We start from the raw sequence: 13999 nt of genomic DNA on the forward strand, positions 1-13999 counted from the left end.
CCAAAAGAAATGGACATGCTTTAGCAATGTATCTCCCAATAGGCTGAACAGAGTCTCTACCACCCTCCTTTCCTGTCTTTTTCTGCCCCATGAGCAAAGTAGCCCTGAGAGTTTTGACCTTGGAAGTTTCTGGTCACACTCATGTATCTGAAAGGTTATGAGTCTTACTGCTATAAGACAGCCTGCTCAACTGACTACAACCCTTGTTATGTAACGGGTTGATGGTGTGTTGCAGGGTCTGGGCCGCCTGTGTGAGAGGTTCCCGGTGGTGGTGCATTCGGTGACGCCATCTCTTCGGGACTTCCTGGTTGTCCCGTCCCCCGTGCTGGTGAAGCTTTATAAGTGCCACAGTCAGTACCATACAGGTAATGGATGGCTGTACCCAAGGCCACTTCTCCAGCTCCTAAATCCTATGTGCCCCTCAGGCTCCAAGAAAAGGACCACATAACCTTGTATGCGAGCCCACTATGGTTTTTATGACTGAGAAGTTGTGGCTGGGCTGTGCACCTTGCCCTGTACTTGGGCACATTCCTCCTTTATACCTTGCCTCATGGCTTTCTCTACATGACTGCCCTCTGGGCTCCAGTTCTTTCCTTTCTCCGCCTTCCCCTGGCATATACTCCTGCCACCACTGAGGGGCCTTCTAGTCTCACTTTCTCTTTGTTTTTGGCTCCTGCTATCATGGAGACAATCTAAAGCATGAGTCTGACATATCCTGGACACTGGGCCAGGAGCTCTCCATGCTTGATCTCAGCTAGTCCCTATCCCTGCCTCATGAGTGTATTATCATGTTTCTATGACAAGGACATGGGGATCCCTGGGTGGCGCAGCAGTTTGGCGCCTGCCTTTGGCCCAGGGCGCGATCCTGGAGACCTGGGATCGAATCCCACGTCGGGCTCCCGGTGCATGGAGCCTGCTTCTCCCTCTGCCTATGTCTCTGCCTCTCTCTCTCTGTGACTATCATAAATAAATAAATAAATTTTTTAAAATAAAAAATAAACTATGACAAGGACATGGGCTTAGAGCAAATCTGGTCACCTGTAATCATTAACATTCATCGATGCCTGTTTCCTGCTGCGACTCTAATGTTGTATTGCTCATTCAACTTGGTCAGTCCTGTGAAGGTGGGTGCTTATCCTCTCCTTTCAGATGAAGAAACCCAACCTCCAAGCAGGTGACTTTTCACTGGACCCTGGGATAAGGAGGGGTCTCTGTGGCTCTAAAGCTCCTACTCTCACATTCACCACCGCCCCCCCCCCCCCCTTTACTGGTTTTGTGCACATTAGCTAAATAACCCTTAGGGACAGGACCACACCTCATCCTCAGGGCTGGGTACCTGTAGATGTTCATCAGGACTTTCAAACCATTTCTTAAGAAATTGCTATGTTACCCATTTATCACTTTGCAAACTAAATATTCTTCCTTTTATTTAAATGTGTTTATTTCATCCTTTCTGTTCTCTGAAATATTTGGTCAAATCATTTTAGAGGATTGTTTTATAAACTAAAAATCATCAGCATATTGTTTTGGTTTTGAATTATGGACACGGGGATAGGAAGTGACAGGCTTAACCAGATACATGCTTAAATTTTTACATTTAGTCGCCGGCAATGATATAAAAATCAGTGTAACCAACGAGCATTCTGAGTCAACCCTGAATGTCATGTCGGGAAAGAAGAGCCAACCCTCCATGTATGAGCAGCTCCGAGACATTGCCATTGACAACATCTGCAGGTGGGAGACTGGCCAGAGGGATGGGTGACCTGGGGAGGAAGGAAACAAGTTTCAGATAAAATCACTAAAAAATGAAAAATGTTTATAGCTTGTTTCTGGGGGCATCTGGGTGGCTCAGCAAGTTAAGGATCTACCTTTGGCTTAGGTCATGATCCCAGGGTTCTGGGATTGAGCCCCACGTTGAGCTCCCTGCTCAATGGGGGAGTCTACTTCTCCCTCTGCCCTGCCTCCTGCTCATGCTCTTGTGCTATTTCCCTCTCTCAAATAAATAAATTTTATTTTTTAAAAATTGTTTCTGATTATTGTAAACCTACACCTGATTTTAAAAGAGAGAGAATTACACATTTTTTTTAAGATTTTTTTTTTTTTTTTATTCATTCATGAGAGACACACACACACAGAGAGAGGCAGAGACACAGGCAGAGGGAAAAGCAGGCTCCATGCAGGGAGCCCGACACGGGACTCGATCCCAGGTCTCCAGGATCAGGCCCTGGGCTAAAGGCGTCACTAAACCACTGAGCCACCCAGGCTGCCCTATTACACATTTTAAAATGATTTTTAAAAAAGATTTATCCATTTATTTCAGTGAGAGAGAGAGAGTGTGTGTGTATGTATGTGTGTGTACAGGCGGAAGGGGCAAAGGAAGAGGGTGAGAGTCTCAAGCAGACTCCATGCTCAGTGCGGAGCCTGACATGGGGCTCATTGTGGGGCTTGATCTCATGACCCAAAGATCACTACCGAAGCTGAAATCAAGAGTTAGATCCTTAAACGACTATGCCACCCAAGCACCCCACGTATTTTTTTTAATAAAGCTTCTTGTTTTTCTTTTCCTGATCATAAACATAACAAAAAACAGAGAAAATTTATGGAATGTAAAGTAGAAAGAAAAGAATTATCCGCCAGCCTACCATCCAGAGTGACAACACATTGTCACATTTTCTCTTTTTTTTTCCTTGTAATTTTTAGTACAAGAGGCAGGTTTTATATGATTGCGTGTCCTTGCTGCCCAGGCTCCTTCCTGCTATGTGAACTCTTGCTTTCCAAACTCAGAAACCAGACATTCTGGTTTATATGAAAATCTCTCCCTCTGAATTCTTAATCCGTGCTCTCAGAAGCCCCATTGAGAGAATATAACAGTTCCTCTCTATCAGATGTACACTTTTCTCTGACTCTGGCCTGGGAGCCAAACAGATCCAGAGGGCAAGAGATGCCTTAAAAGATTTTGTGTCCTTAGGGGCTTTTAAAATTACTTTTTAAAATTAAAATGTTTTTCTCCATACTACTAAAACCTTAGTATATCATTTAATATTCCCCCAGCTGTCTTGGGACCATCTATGTTGAATCAGTTATTGTGACTTTTGTTAAGGAACAGTTCTGGAAATTTTAAATTGGAATCAGGGTGAGTTTAACATTCTGAAGGAAACGGTTCTGGTCAAATAATGAAGTTATTTCTGACTGTGATAGTTATCAAGTGGGCAAAATCTGCAATAATTCTTTGAATTCATTCTGTGTAATGATTTTCATTTGGATTTATGGGGGGAAAATGCTCGGAGTAGTTCTTTAAACTCTGCAGACTTGACAGACAAAAAGCAAACAGAAAACACTCATCTGTTCTGATGCCCAATGCCATGTGGGTTTCCTCCCGGCCCAGGTGCCTGAAAGCTGGCCTGACGGTGGACACGGTGATCGTGGAGGCCTTCCTGGCCAGCCTCTCCAACCGGCTCTACATCTCCCAGGAGAGTGACAAGTACGTCCCATCCTTGAGGGGCAGCCAGTTGTTCTCTGCAGCCCTGGAGGGGGGAGCGGGGGGCACCTGGTATCTCGAATGCCTGTGCTGCTTTCTTGCATGGTGTAGAGTTATGCATCAGGTCCCACAATTTAAGGTGAAACCCACCTTAGAACGTTGATCCTGGACCACTGTTGGGGAGCAGAGAAAGACCTGTGCTTACTGCCTAGAGCCAGGACTTCGTGTTTCTTCTGGTAGTCAAGGGTTCTAGACTGCCACTGTCAGGGGACTGCTTCTTCAGAGCTCGTGGTAACCTCGAGGTCAGGGCTATAGCTTCTGGGTTTCGTTTCACAGAGGACTGTTCCCAGGATGCTTCTGTTTCTCCCTCCCACAGGGACGCTCACTTGATTCCCGACCACACCATCCGAGCCTTGGGACACATCGCAGTGGCCCTGAGGGATACCCCCAAGGTCATGGAGCCAATTCTGCAGATCCTGCAACAGAAATTCTGCCAGCCGCCATCCCCCCTGGACGTGCTCATCATCGACCAGCTAGGCTGCCTGGTTATCACTGGAAACGTAAGGCGGACCTGCCATGAAAGCCACTACCCCCTGCGTGCTTTGTTACTTGGACTCTCAGGAATGGAAAAATAGATTAAATTTACCCTGCAGATGAGTTAAATGCTCTCAACTGTCTTGACATCGGACAGGGAGATTTTTTCCAAGTAAAAGAGAATAGCGCGATAGCTCTATAAGAACTAGCAAAAGGAGGTTTTGTTTTGTTTTGTTTTGTTTTGTTTTTTTTCAAAAGGAGGTTTAAACTCATTTTTTGGCCGATGTTCATAATATGTAATAGGATTTAAGTTGAAACCATTTCCCTTTTAGCTTTTGTGGTTTGCTTAAAGCTTTAGGAATGGACGCCCTTGATGGTATTTTAGGCCCTTATGGTCCATATGTGATTCCAGTAGCTTTCGCTCTGAGTGATGGTGGAGAGGCCTTTTCCGTGTTCCAAGGAGGGACTTTCATGGAGAAGTCATGCCATGGTAACCGTGTCCCTCACTCTCTTCCAGCAATACATTTATCAGGAAGTGTGGAATCTCTTCCAGCAGATCAGTGTGAAGGCCAGCTCTGTCGTGTACTCAGCTACTAAAGATTACAAGGATCATGGCTACAGGTAATTCTCTAGGTCTCATTGTCACTCTAGATCCTGACAGTTTTAACTCCTTTTAAAAATGTGAGGCTTGGGGATTTATGATTTAAATAAGCTTTTTTCCTACAAAAGCATTATGTGCTACAAATCAGCACACACACAGACAGAAAATGAAGATCTCATGCCACTGCCACTGGGAACTGAGCATCTCAGTGTCATTACCCCAGACCCCCACTGATTCCAGACAGGCTCAAAGTGTCCACCCAGCTGACCTGTTTTTTTATGCAATAGCACATCAGCCTTGCCGCTTCCTTCCATGTGCTGCCTTTAATGGCTGCCTAGTGTCCCATCATATAGCAGCCCTGAGAGTTTTCTAACCAGTGCCTAGCTTGGAGAATAGATAGTTTGCCAGTTTTCCTGCTGATTAGTGCTACATCGAACAACCTGATAGCTGTGTATCTGTGAGCATCTCTGATGCTTTCCTTATGATAGCTTCAGAGAAGTGAGACTTGGAGAGTCAAAGGGAATGGAACTTTCACATGCTCACATGTTTGTTTTTGTGTAAAGTCTGGCCAGTTTTCCTGGAAGACTAAAATATGTTTCCTTGCCTACTCTTTGCCCTTACTGTGAATGCCTTCAGGACAGGGACATGTTTTTCCATGTAAGGAGTTTTATAGATGTGGAGTTCCGTAAGAGTTTGACAGATCAAGGGAAGAGGACAGAGGGGCGAGGCAGGGAGGAAGAGATGTTGCCCCTTTGTTGGCATTTCTGTTCTCTCCTCCTGACTTTTACATGCAGGGCTCACTCTGACTCTCCAAGTCACTTTAGTGGGTGGGAGTGTGGCTATGTGACCTTTGAAAATGCTCACTTTCTCTGTGCCTTCATTTCTTCATCCATCATCCATCAAATGAACATCTTATCTCCAGTTGTCTGGGTAATTGAGATCACATATATAGGAAAGCTCTTGATAAATGTAAGCTCTTGGCATTGTCATTTCTTTGCCTTCTTACTGCTTCCATTGTGAGCCCAGGCTACTAGAACACTCTGAGGACTGGTTTAGGGAGGCAGCCAGCTCACCTCCCCTTGGTCCATTCATCTGTCCATCCTGTTCTCTGTGAAGAAACTGACACATAGACCAAAATACCTCTCTCCCTCATTGCTTCCTTGTCCTGAAAGTGACTCCTGTACCTCCTTGGCCCTCACACCTTCCCTTCCTTGTCTTTGCTCCTGCTGTTTTCCTTCGGACCCTTGCCTCTGTCTTGCTGCTATATGCAGTACTTGGCATTCTCCATGCCTACCATTCTTCAACTTCTGACTCTACTTCACTCTTCCATAAAGCCTTTTCTGATACTGCCATCAGAAGTTATTTGTCTTCTTCCTCACCAGTGGAAGCTTTTATTGCCATTCATTTGCCCATAGTTACCTCTCAGGATTTCACATGTCTGTGTAAAGGCATGCCATTTGGTGGAATATTTCTGGGGGCCAGATGGTATGTTCATTGCTTCATGTGGAGTGTTTCATTCTTCCTACACCCTGTGAGGAGGGAATTATATTATTCTTGTTTTATTCAGGAGGAAACTGAGGCTGAAAGATGAGCTGCTCACCTGGGGTCATGCAGCATAGAAGGGGCAGGCTTTGTCTGTTCCCAGCACCTGCAGAAGCCTGGCCAGCCTTGCTGATTTGCTGTGTCTCACTGGGGGGAGCATTGTCAGCTTTGTATCCAAGGCTTACCTGGGGCCAGCACCATCCTGAGGCAGGTTGTCCCAGGGCTACTGAGTGCTTCCTAAGTGTCTAATGTGAGCTAATACTAACATCAGCCCCAAGGTAGAAGCAGTGTAGGGAAGAAGCTGATCATGAGAGCAAAGTTTTGTGGGTGGTAATAGTGAATTAAGGCTACCTATAATTTGAGAGGAAAGCAGACTCCAGCCAGGAATTTAGCTATGTAGTAGGCTTTTAACGCTCAGAAGCATCCTAAGATCTTCACAAGTTCCATAGGTGTAGGTTCCCGGAACTGTTTAGGTCAGGAGAGGTTAAAACCATTTCCATAGCAGCTGACTATTCTTTAGGGGCTTCCATCCCCCTCTGAAGGGCTCCTTTGTTCACAGGAGTTAGCCTGCCTCACCCCTGCAATGCAGGCCCTGTGTTGTGGCAGCTGTCATTTCTCTACCCACCAGGCACTGCTCCCTAGCAGTGATCAACGCCCTGGCCAACATCGCAGCCAACATCCAGGATGAGCACCTCGTGGACGAGCTGCTCATGAACCTGCTGGAACTGTTTGTGCAGCTGGGGCTGGAGGGGAAGCGTGCCAGCGAGCGGGCGAGCGAGAAGGGGCCTGCCCTGAAGGTAGGAAGGGAGGAGGGCAGTCATCCTGGGGCATCTGGTAGAGGGCAAGAACAAAGGTTCATTCTCAGGGGTGCTGGCAGGGGTTCGGAGAAGGTGGCTTTCTTGTAAGACCATGTCTGGCTTGAGCAGCTACCTCCCTGGGCCCAGGGTGGTAAGAGACAGCAACCTCATACGGATTCCCCCAGACCCTTCTCTTCCTTCTCTCGGCCATCATGAAGCCAGGGAGTGGAGGCTTTCATCAGAATACAGTGATAACATGAGAAGGGCCAGATCTGACCTAATCTGGGTCATCCAGGGAGACAGGCCCATGAGGACACACAAAATGACAGGTCTCAAGCCCCCAAAGAGACAAATTGGGGAGGATGAGGCAGGTTAAGCCTCCTACCCCATCATTTCCCTTTGACATGTCATGTTGGTGCCAGTTTCTCCACTTTCATCCTCTTTTGTCTTTTCTTCCCACCTCCCCAGACATTACTATTTACTTATTATGTGCCTAGTCAGGAGTCAGCCCACCTTTTCTGTAAAGGGCCAGATTATACTTGTTTTAGGCTCTGTGGGTCATATTGTCTCTGTTGCAACTACTCAGTTCTTTCCTGATAGCATAAAGCCAGTTAAAGAATGGGTAGCCATACTCCCATGAAATTTTATTTCAAAGAACAGGTGGTGGGTCAGATTTGGCCATGGGCCACAATTTCTTAACCCTTGTTCTAAGAGCTGAGATTAGAGAAGTGAATGGACAGACAAGGTGTGTCTGCTCCTACAGACAGCAAAAACAAACAAAAAACAGGGCAGTGTGGAGAGGAGCACTTTAGATCAGGCTGTGTGAAGGCTTAAGGAGCTAAGTAGGAAACTAAGTGTAAAGGAGCCCTGTGTGTGAAAATCTTAGCTAAGGAGGAGTAGCTGGTGTGAAAAGGGGTTCTAGGAGTCTTGGCTCTAATTCATCTTTGCTCTGATGGACCCCTCAACAGTGATCTGGGCGATTTGTAAAATCCTCCAGACTAGTGCACAGCTGGATCATCCTTATACACAATAGAGAGGTACCTTGAGGCATCTGTCATGTCCAGTGAGGCCTTTGGCATGAGAGAGGGCTGCTCAGAGAACCCAGGAGGCACTTGGCACCCAAGAAAGCAGAAACTGTGGTGTGTCTGTTCTCCTTTCCTCCCCTGGAAATTGTACCTCCAGGCCCAGAAGGATACCTCCTGGACCCAAGGGCTGCTCCCCTCTGCCAGCTTTTCCTATGAGTTTAATCTCAAGACTCAGGATGTAATGTTTCATTCATGGGCTGGGGGTAGGGGTTGTGCCCCAGACATTGCAGGTCCTTTTTCTGCCCTCCAGATGCAGAGCTGTGAATTCTGTTCTTTGCAGAATAGTTTCTGTTTACGATCATGCTGGGAATAGTCCAGTGTATACTGAGCAACTGCTATACTTCCCCCTTGAGATGGAATAAGGAGGGCTTGCAGGATCAATGCGAGGGGATGAGTCAACATGCGCCCCATTGAAGACAAAGAGCTATGATTATAAATTAAGAAATGACCATTCTTCCTAGTCATCGCATGTGTGGGAGGCCCTTAGTTTCCAGAAAGGAGCAGGCAGGGCTTGAGATGCTGCCCCTGCTGCTGAGTGGCCGTGGGGCTTTGGCAAGCTACTCAAACCCTGTTTTCTCCCCCAAAGATTTAGTTATTACATATGAAATGCTTGGAACAGGGCCGCCCAGGTGGCTCAGCAGTTTAGCGCCACCTTTGGCCCAGGGCGTGATCCTGGAAACCTGGGGTCAAGTCCCACGTCGGGCTCCCTGCATGGAACCTGCTTCTCCCTCTGCCTGTGTCTCTGCCTCTCTCTGTCTCTGTGTCTCTCATGAATAAATAAATAAAATCTTAAAAAAAGAAAAGAAAAGAAAAGAAATGCTTGGAACAGTGCCTGGCATGCAGTGGGTGCTCAATACCCTTAGCTGCTACTGTTAATATAAAAAATAAATTGATTGTGCTTAGGTGGGTGCTTCCAGAACTTAGTCTCATCAGTGCATACTGTAGGCCTTACTTGTGTGTCCAGCCAAGGAACCTACCTTTTATTTTTTATTTTTTTTTTTTTTAATTTTTATTTATTTACTTATGATAGTCACAGAGAGAGAGAGAGAGGCAGAGACACAGGCAGAGGGAGAAGCAGGCTCCATGCACCGGGAGCCCGACGTGGGATTCGATCCCGGGTCTCCAGGATCGCGCCCTGGGCCAAAGGCAGGCGCCAAACCGCTGCGCCACCCAGGGATCCCAAGGAACCTACCTTTTAATAGTTATTTTTTGAGTAACCCCCAAATTTTCCATAGCTCGGGAAAAATACCTGTTTATTATAGAAAAGACACAGAAACCTATAACTAGTAAAGTAAAAAGCACCCATAATTCCTTTATTCAGATATACTCATCTTTGACATTTTGAAAGATTTTCTCCTAGATTTTTATCTAGGAGATAAAATGTATTATGCAAATGTATTATTTTACATAATCGGGATTATATCATAGTATACTCTAAAATCCTGTTTTTTGTTTGTTTGTTTGTTTGTTTTTCCTGTTAAAAATTTGCCATGGGAAAAAAAAAAAAAAAATTTGCCATGGTCACTTTCCAAAGGGACTAAATATTTTTGAGGAAGTTGTCTTTTTAACAGCCGTGTGGTATTTGATTTTACACAGGTGCCATGATTTATGTAATCATTACTGTTTGACATGTTTCCATTTTTTTTGCTGTTAAAATGATGTTAGATGAATATGTTAATGTATCACTATATATCTCATCATTTCTCTGAAATTAACACTATGTCTTTTTTCTTTTTAACGAGAGAAACACATGCTTTCAATGACTCGATTCTTTTATGTTCTAGGCTTCTAGCAGCGCGGGGAACTTGGGTGTACTCATTCCTGTAATTGCTGTGGTGAGTATTCATTAACTGAGTGGTATCAAGCTTCAGATACTGTGCTCATATTTTCAGTGTTGCACAGCAAATTCCTTAGCAAAATGCTGTTTGGAGGCCCAGTGATTCTGTACATGTGGCTGTATTTCTGCCACCACCAGCTGTTCTGTGACTGTCCCATAGGTATGTGCCTGTTGTGGCCACACCAACCCTCTTTTACCATGTTCTGCCTAAATCTCCTTGCCAGTTGACCAGGGAACCTTTGTTGGTTCCCTCTTGTGTGGCTCCCAGATCTGAAATGTGACTCCAGGTTTGTCCTGTGTCTTATGCCCTGCTCTTGTGCCTCTGACTAGTGGTGGGCAGGCTCTGCTTCCATCCTCTTCCCCATCCCTTTCTGTGAGATGAGGCCTGGGGCCTCTGCATGGTGCTTGGTGCTTGGAACTGTGGCCCTCAGTGCCCTCTGAGGTCATTCTTTGGCACACAGCCTGCCCCCCACCCTGGTGGACAGTTCACAGTATAGGCTCCAAGCCCTGCCACAACATTGCTATGGTAGAGTCTGTCTCCGACTTGCAGCCACTTCTTCCCAAATGACCTTTGTAGAAGTTGTTTTTCCCTTTCTTAATTGTTCCCAACTGCGAGTCCTAAGCTGTGACCTAGGGTTCTAATATTTGTTTTCATCCATGATTCTCTAGCTTCCACTAAACCTGCATTCTGGTTAATCCCTCCTTCTGCCTTCCAGGTCCTTCCCACCTTTCCCCACACCTAGTAGTTCGAGTCTTGAGCACTTACATGTGTGTCCCTTCACATGGAATACCAGAGGGATTGACCTCTAAGCTGCTGGGGCGACCCAGGGTTGTAGAGATCAGACAGGTGGTTGGAGAGGCACCTCTCCTGATCTCAATTTCTGTCATTTCTGCAGTCTAGGAGTTCATCATTCAGAATCTGGGGACCTTTGGGGCCTGATTTTATTAGCTGGCCATGGTGGCTAAAAAATAGCAACTGACTGGTTTACTACCATTTGCCTTTAAGATGTCACAGGTTGCACTTTGTGGAGCATTCCACTTGCATTCACATTCCTTCTGCTTGTCCTTTTCTTTCGTGTCTCCCCCGCCCTGTAAGTGGCTGACTCGAGCAGGAGCCAAGTTGCTTGTTCCCCTGACGCATCTGTGTTAGGACAGTCTCCTTTGCCTGAGTATGCTTGAGGAGACAGGGGCCTGCAAGTTTGCTTGCGCCTGTAGCTGCCTCCCTTTATCCCTCTCTCTTGCGGACCTTACCACCGGTAATCAGGTGCTCTCCCACAGCTCTGGGGATTTGTGAATGGCCAGGACTCTCTGCAGTGGTATTTTTCATCACTGCCTCCATTGTGTTTTGAAAACATAAACCTTTTCACTTTGTACTTAATGTTGATTAGTGTACAATTGTGTTTTAGAAGTACCACCGTACATGGATCCTTTGTTTGGCCTAGAGGGAAAGGTGAGGGGCATATAGTCCACAGTGCTCTCAGCCTGTTGGAGGGGAAAAAGGCCAGCAGCAGGTTCCACGAGGGAGCATGTTTGGAGTAAATTCTCCGACCTGTGTGCCTGTGAACTTCCATGCATGTGTAGCTGTTGTCATTTAGAGCTTAGTAACTGCATAGTAGAAATTCATAGGGGGCACTTTGTACTTTCCGGGAGTAGTGACTGATGAGGTTGGTTGGGAGCACATAAGTTTTTGAGTCACAGGGACCAGGGTGGGATCCTGGGTGAGCATCACAGCCTCTCTATGCCTTTTCTGCCCACAGAGCTTCTCGAAAAGATGGAGATGACCCTCTGAAGTGCCCGGCTGGGTCAATGTAGGCATGACTGTTAGCAGTGATAGGCAAGCACATACTCACTTAAAATACTTTGTTTACTTCAATGCAGTGACCTTTTACATGAATAGAATAAGCATTGTAGTCTTAACAAAAGTTAATGGTTATATTATGGGGGAGGAAACAAATATTTGATTCTATTGCTCAACAAAGAGCACAGAGATCATGGGATCTTGCATTTGCTTTCTGGTTTGCCCCTTGGACCCCCTAGGAGAAACTAGTTTCCAAACTAGCTTCCAAAGCTTTTTCTCCTCCTCCTCCTCCTCCTCCTCCTCCTCCTCTTCCTCCTCCTCCTCCTTCTTCTTCTTTTAATGTTTTGTCTTTCTTTCTTTCTTTTGGAACAAGATACTCTGTTTTGGATCTTTTTTTTTTTTTTTTTTTTTTTATTTATGATAGTCACAGAGAGAGAGAGAGAGAGAGAGGCAGAGACATAGGCAGAGGGAGAAGCAGGCTCCATGCACCGGGAGCCTGATGTGGGATTCGATCCCGGGTCTCCAGGATCGCGCCCTGGGCCAAAGGCAGGCGCCAAACCGCTGCGCCACCCAGGGATCCCCTGTTTTGGATCTTTTGATGACAAAGTGTCTCCAGGTACTTAGTTCAGTGGAAGTGCCAGTGGATTTGGGGCAGGAACCCTAAGTGTCTGTCCAAATGCAGCTTATCAATGATTTATTAGTGACCTTAGGAACCTGGAGGGTGTCACTGGAGACTGGGTCATGTGATCTCTGATGTTCCTTCAGAGCTTAGGTTTGGCGATCTTTGACCTGCAACTTTGTAGAATAATATTTCTTCAGAAATATAACTGATTAAATTGCTTTTCTTAGTATCTAATTAATTAAGTACCTTGAAAAGTATCTAATGCTTAGAGTCCTGTGTGTTCCACTATTGTAGTGATGTGATAAGCTGTGCCTCTTGCTCAGAAAACATTTGTGTACTTTACTTAGAGCTAGTATACCTATGCCACTAGTAATTTTTGTGACCTTGGACAGGTTACTTATTCTCTCAGTGCCTATAAAATTAGATTTGTGGACTAACAGATTTTAGGTCATGGACTCCTTTGAAAGTCTTGCCCTTTCCTTCCATAAGAGTGCATCTCTTCACAAGGTTTTGCTTTACTCTCAGAAAGTTGAGTGGGAGAAGCCTGCTTAGGACTCCTCAGTTAGGAACCCCTGGACTAGATACTCTCTCAGACAAAGATAATAACAAGAAGTCCTTACCTACCTTTTGCTAAGTACCAAACACTGATGTAAATCCATTCCAGTCATTAACTCAATTAATTCTTACAACAATCCTGGAAGGTAGGAGCTGTTATTATCCCTATTCTATAGGTGGGGAAACAGAGGCACAGAACTTGCCTCAGAGTCCCATAGTTACTAAATATTAGAGCCAGGGTGGGACCCAGGCAGCCTGGTTCAGGGTCTTTGCTCTGAATTAATACTCTATTGCCTTGAAATCTGGATCAGCTAGTTCCTTAAAGAGGGTGTCAGTGCATTCTAAGTGGATGTAGGTGAACAAAAAGCCTGAAGGCTGGAGGGCCTTGATCTGGACTGGGTCACAGAGGAGTCTGGGCTGGCTCCAGCAGAGATGGGGCAGGCCACATCAGAAGGGAGATAGTTAACTTTTGGGTAGGGGACAGACGTGACAAAAGGGTACAGGGAGAGTTTTTGAGAGAACCACATTTAGGAATGGGAGAAACATAGGGAATTAGAATCAGGACAAGAAATGCAGGACAAGCACCAGGAAAGGACAGTGTAGAAGTGCATTGGAGAAGGAACTCAAGGAGTGGGGTCTCAGCCAGCTCCCCGAGAGGTCAGGCGGTTTGACAGGGAAAGACGTAGCCTCCACCCTACACTGGGCATTGGATACAGAAGGTAGAGATCCTGGTGCAGAAGGTTGGAAAGAAGCTGGTGAAGAGTGTATTAGCAACAGCAGGGCCTGGGCAGATCATGTCTCTTCTGAGACCTTGAACTGTTTCTTCAGCTGCCAAAAGGAGGTGATAACAGTGTGAACCTCCTTGCGTTGGTGTCAGGACTCAGTGATAACCTACGGGCATATCCATCACAGTACCTCTTACAGTGGGGAACATTAGGTGCTCCCCTTTTGCTGCCACCATGACTAGTGTTGGTCTCACTGAGTCTGAAGCCCTCTGAGACAAGACTCAGTGGGTGACCTTGGTATCAAGCCAACCTGTGCTCAAACTCTGCTCTTTCTCCTCTGCAGAAAAGGGAAGAGAAAGCCTCTCTTACAGGGTTCTGGGGGTCATAGATAGCTGCACGCACAGCACTTCTGATGCTCTCCCTGT

At 46.0% G+C, this 13999-nt stretch overlaps 1 protein-coding gene across 1 annotated transcript in view; it reads left to right on the top strand.

Moving 5' to 3' along the window:
• Positions 1 to 13999, top strand: part of PI4KA (phosphatidylinositol 4-kinase alpha) — a 119026-nt gene that overhangs the window by 41230 nt on the left and 63797 nt on the right. The window contains 7 exon segments of the mRNA XM_038575976.1: positions 236 to 365; positions 1602 to 1734; positions 3386 to 3481; positions 3855 to 4038; positions 4530 to 4633; positions 6784 to 6952; positions 9822 to 9872. Coding sequence (XP_038431904.1) covers positions 236 to 365; positions 1602 to 1734; positions 3386 to 3481; positions 3855 to 4038; positions 4530 to 4633; positions 6784 to 6952; positions 9822 to 9872 — 867 coding nt within the window.

Source organism: Canis lupus, chromosome 26, assembly GCF_011100685.1.
Source record: "Canis lupus familiaris isolate Mischka breed German Shepherd chromosome 26, alternate assembly UU_Cfam_GSD_1.0, whole genome shotgun sequence".
NCBI lineage: Eukaryota > Metazoa > Chordata > Mammalia > Carnivora > Canidae > Canis > Canis lupus.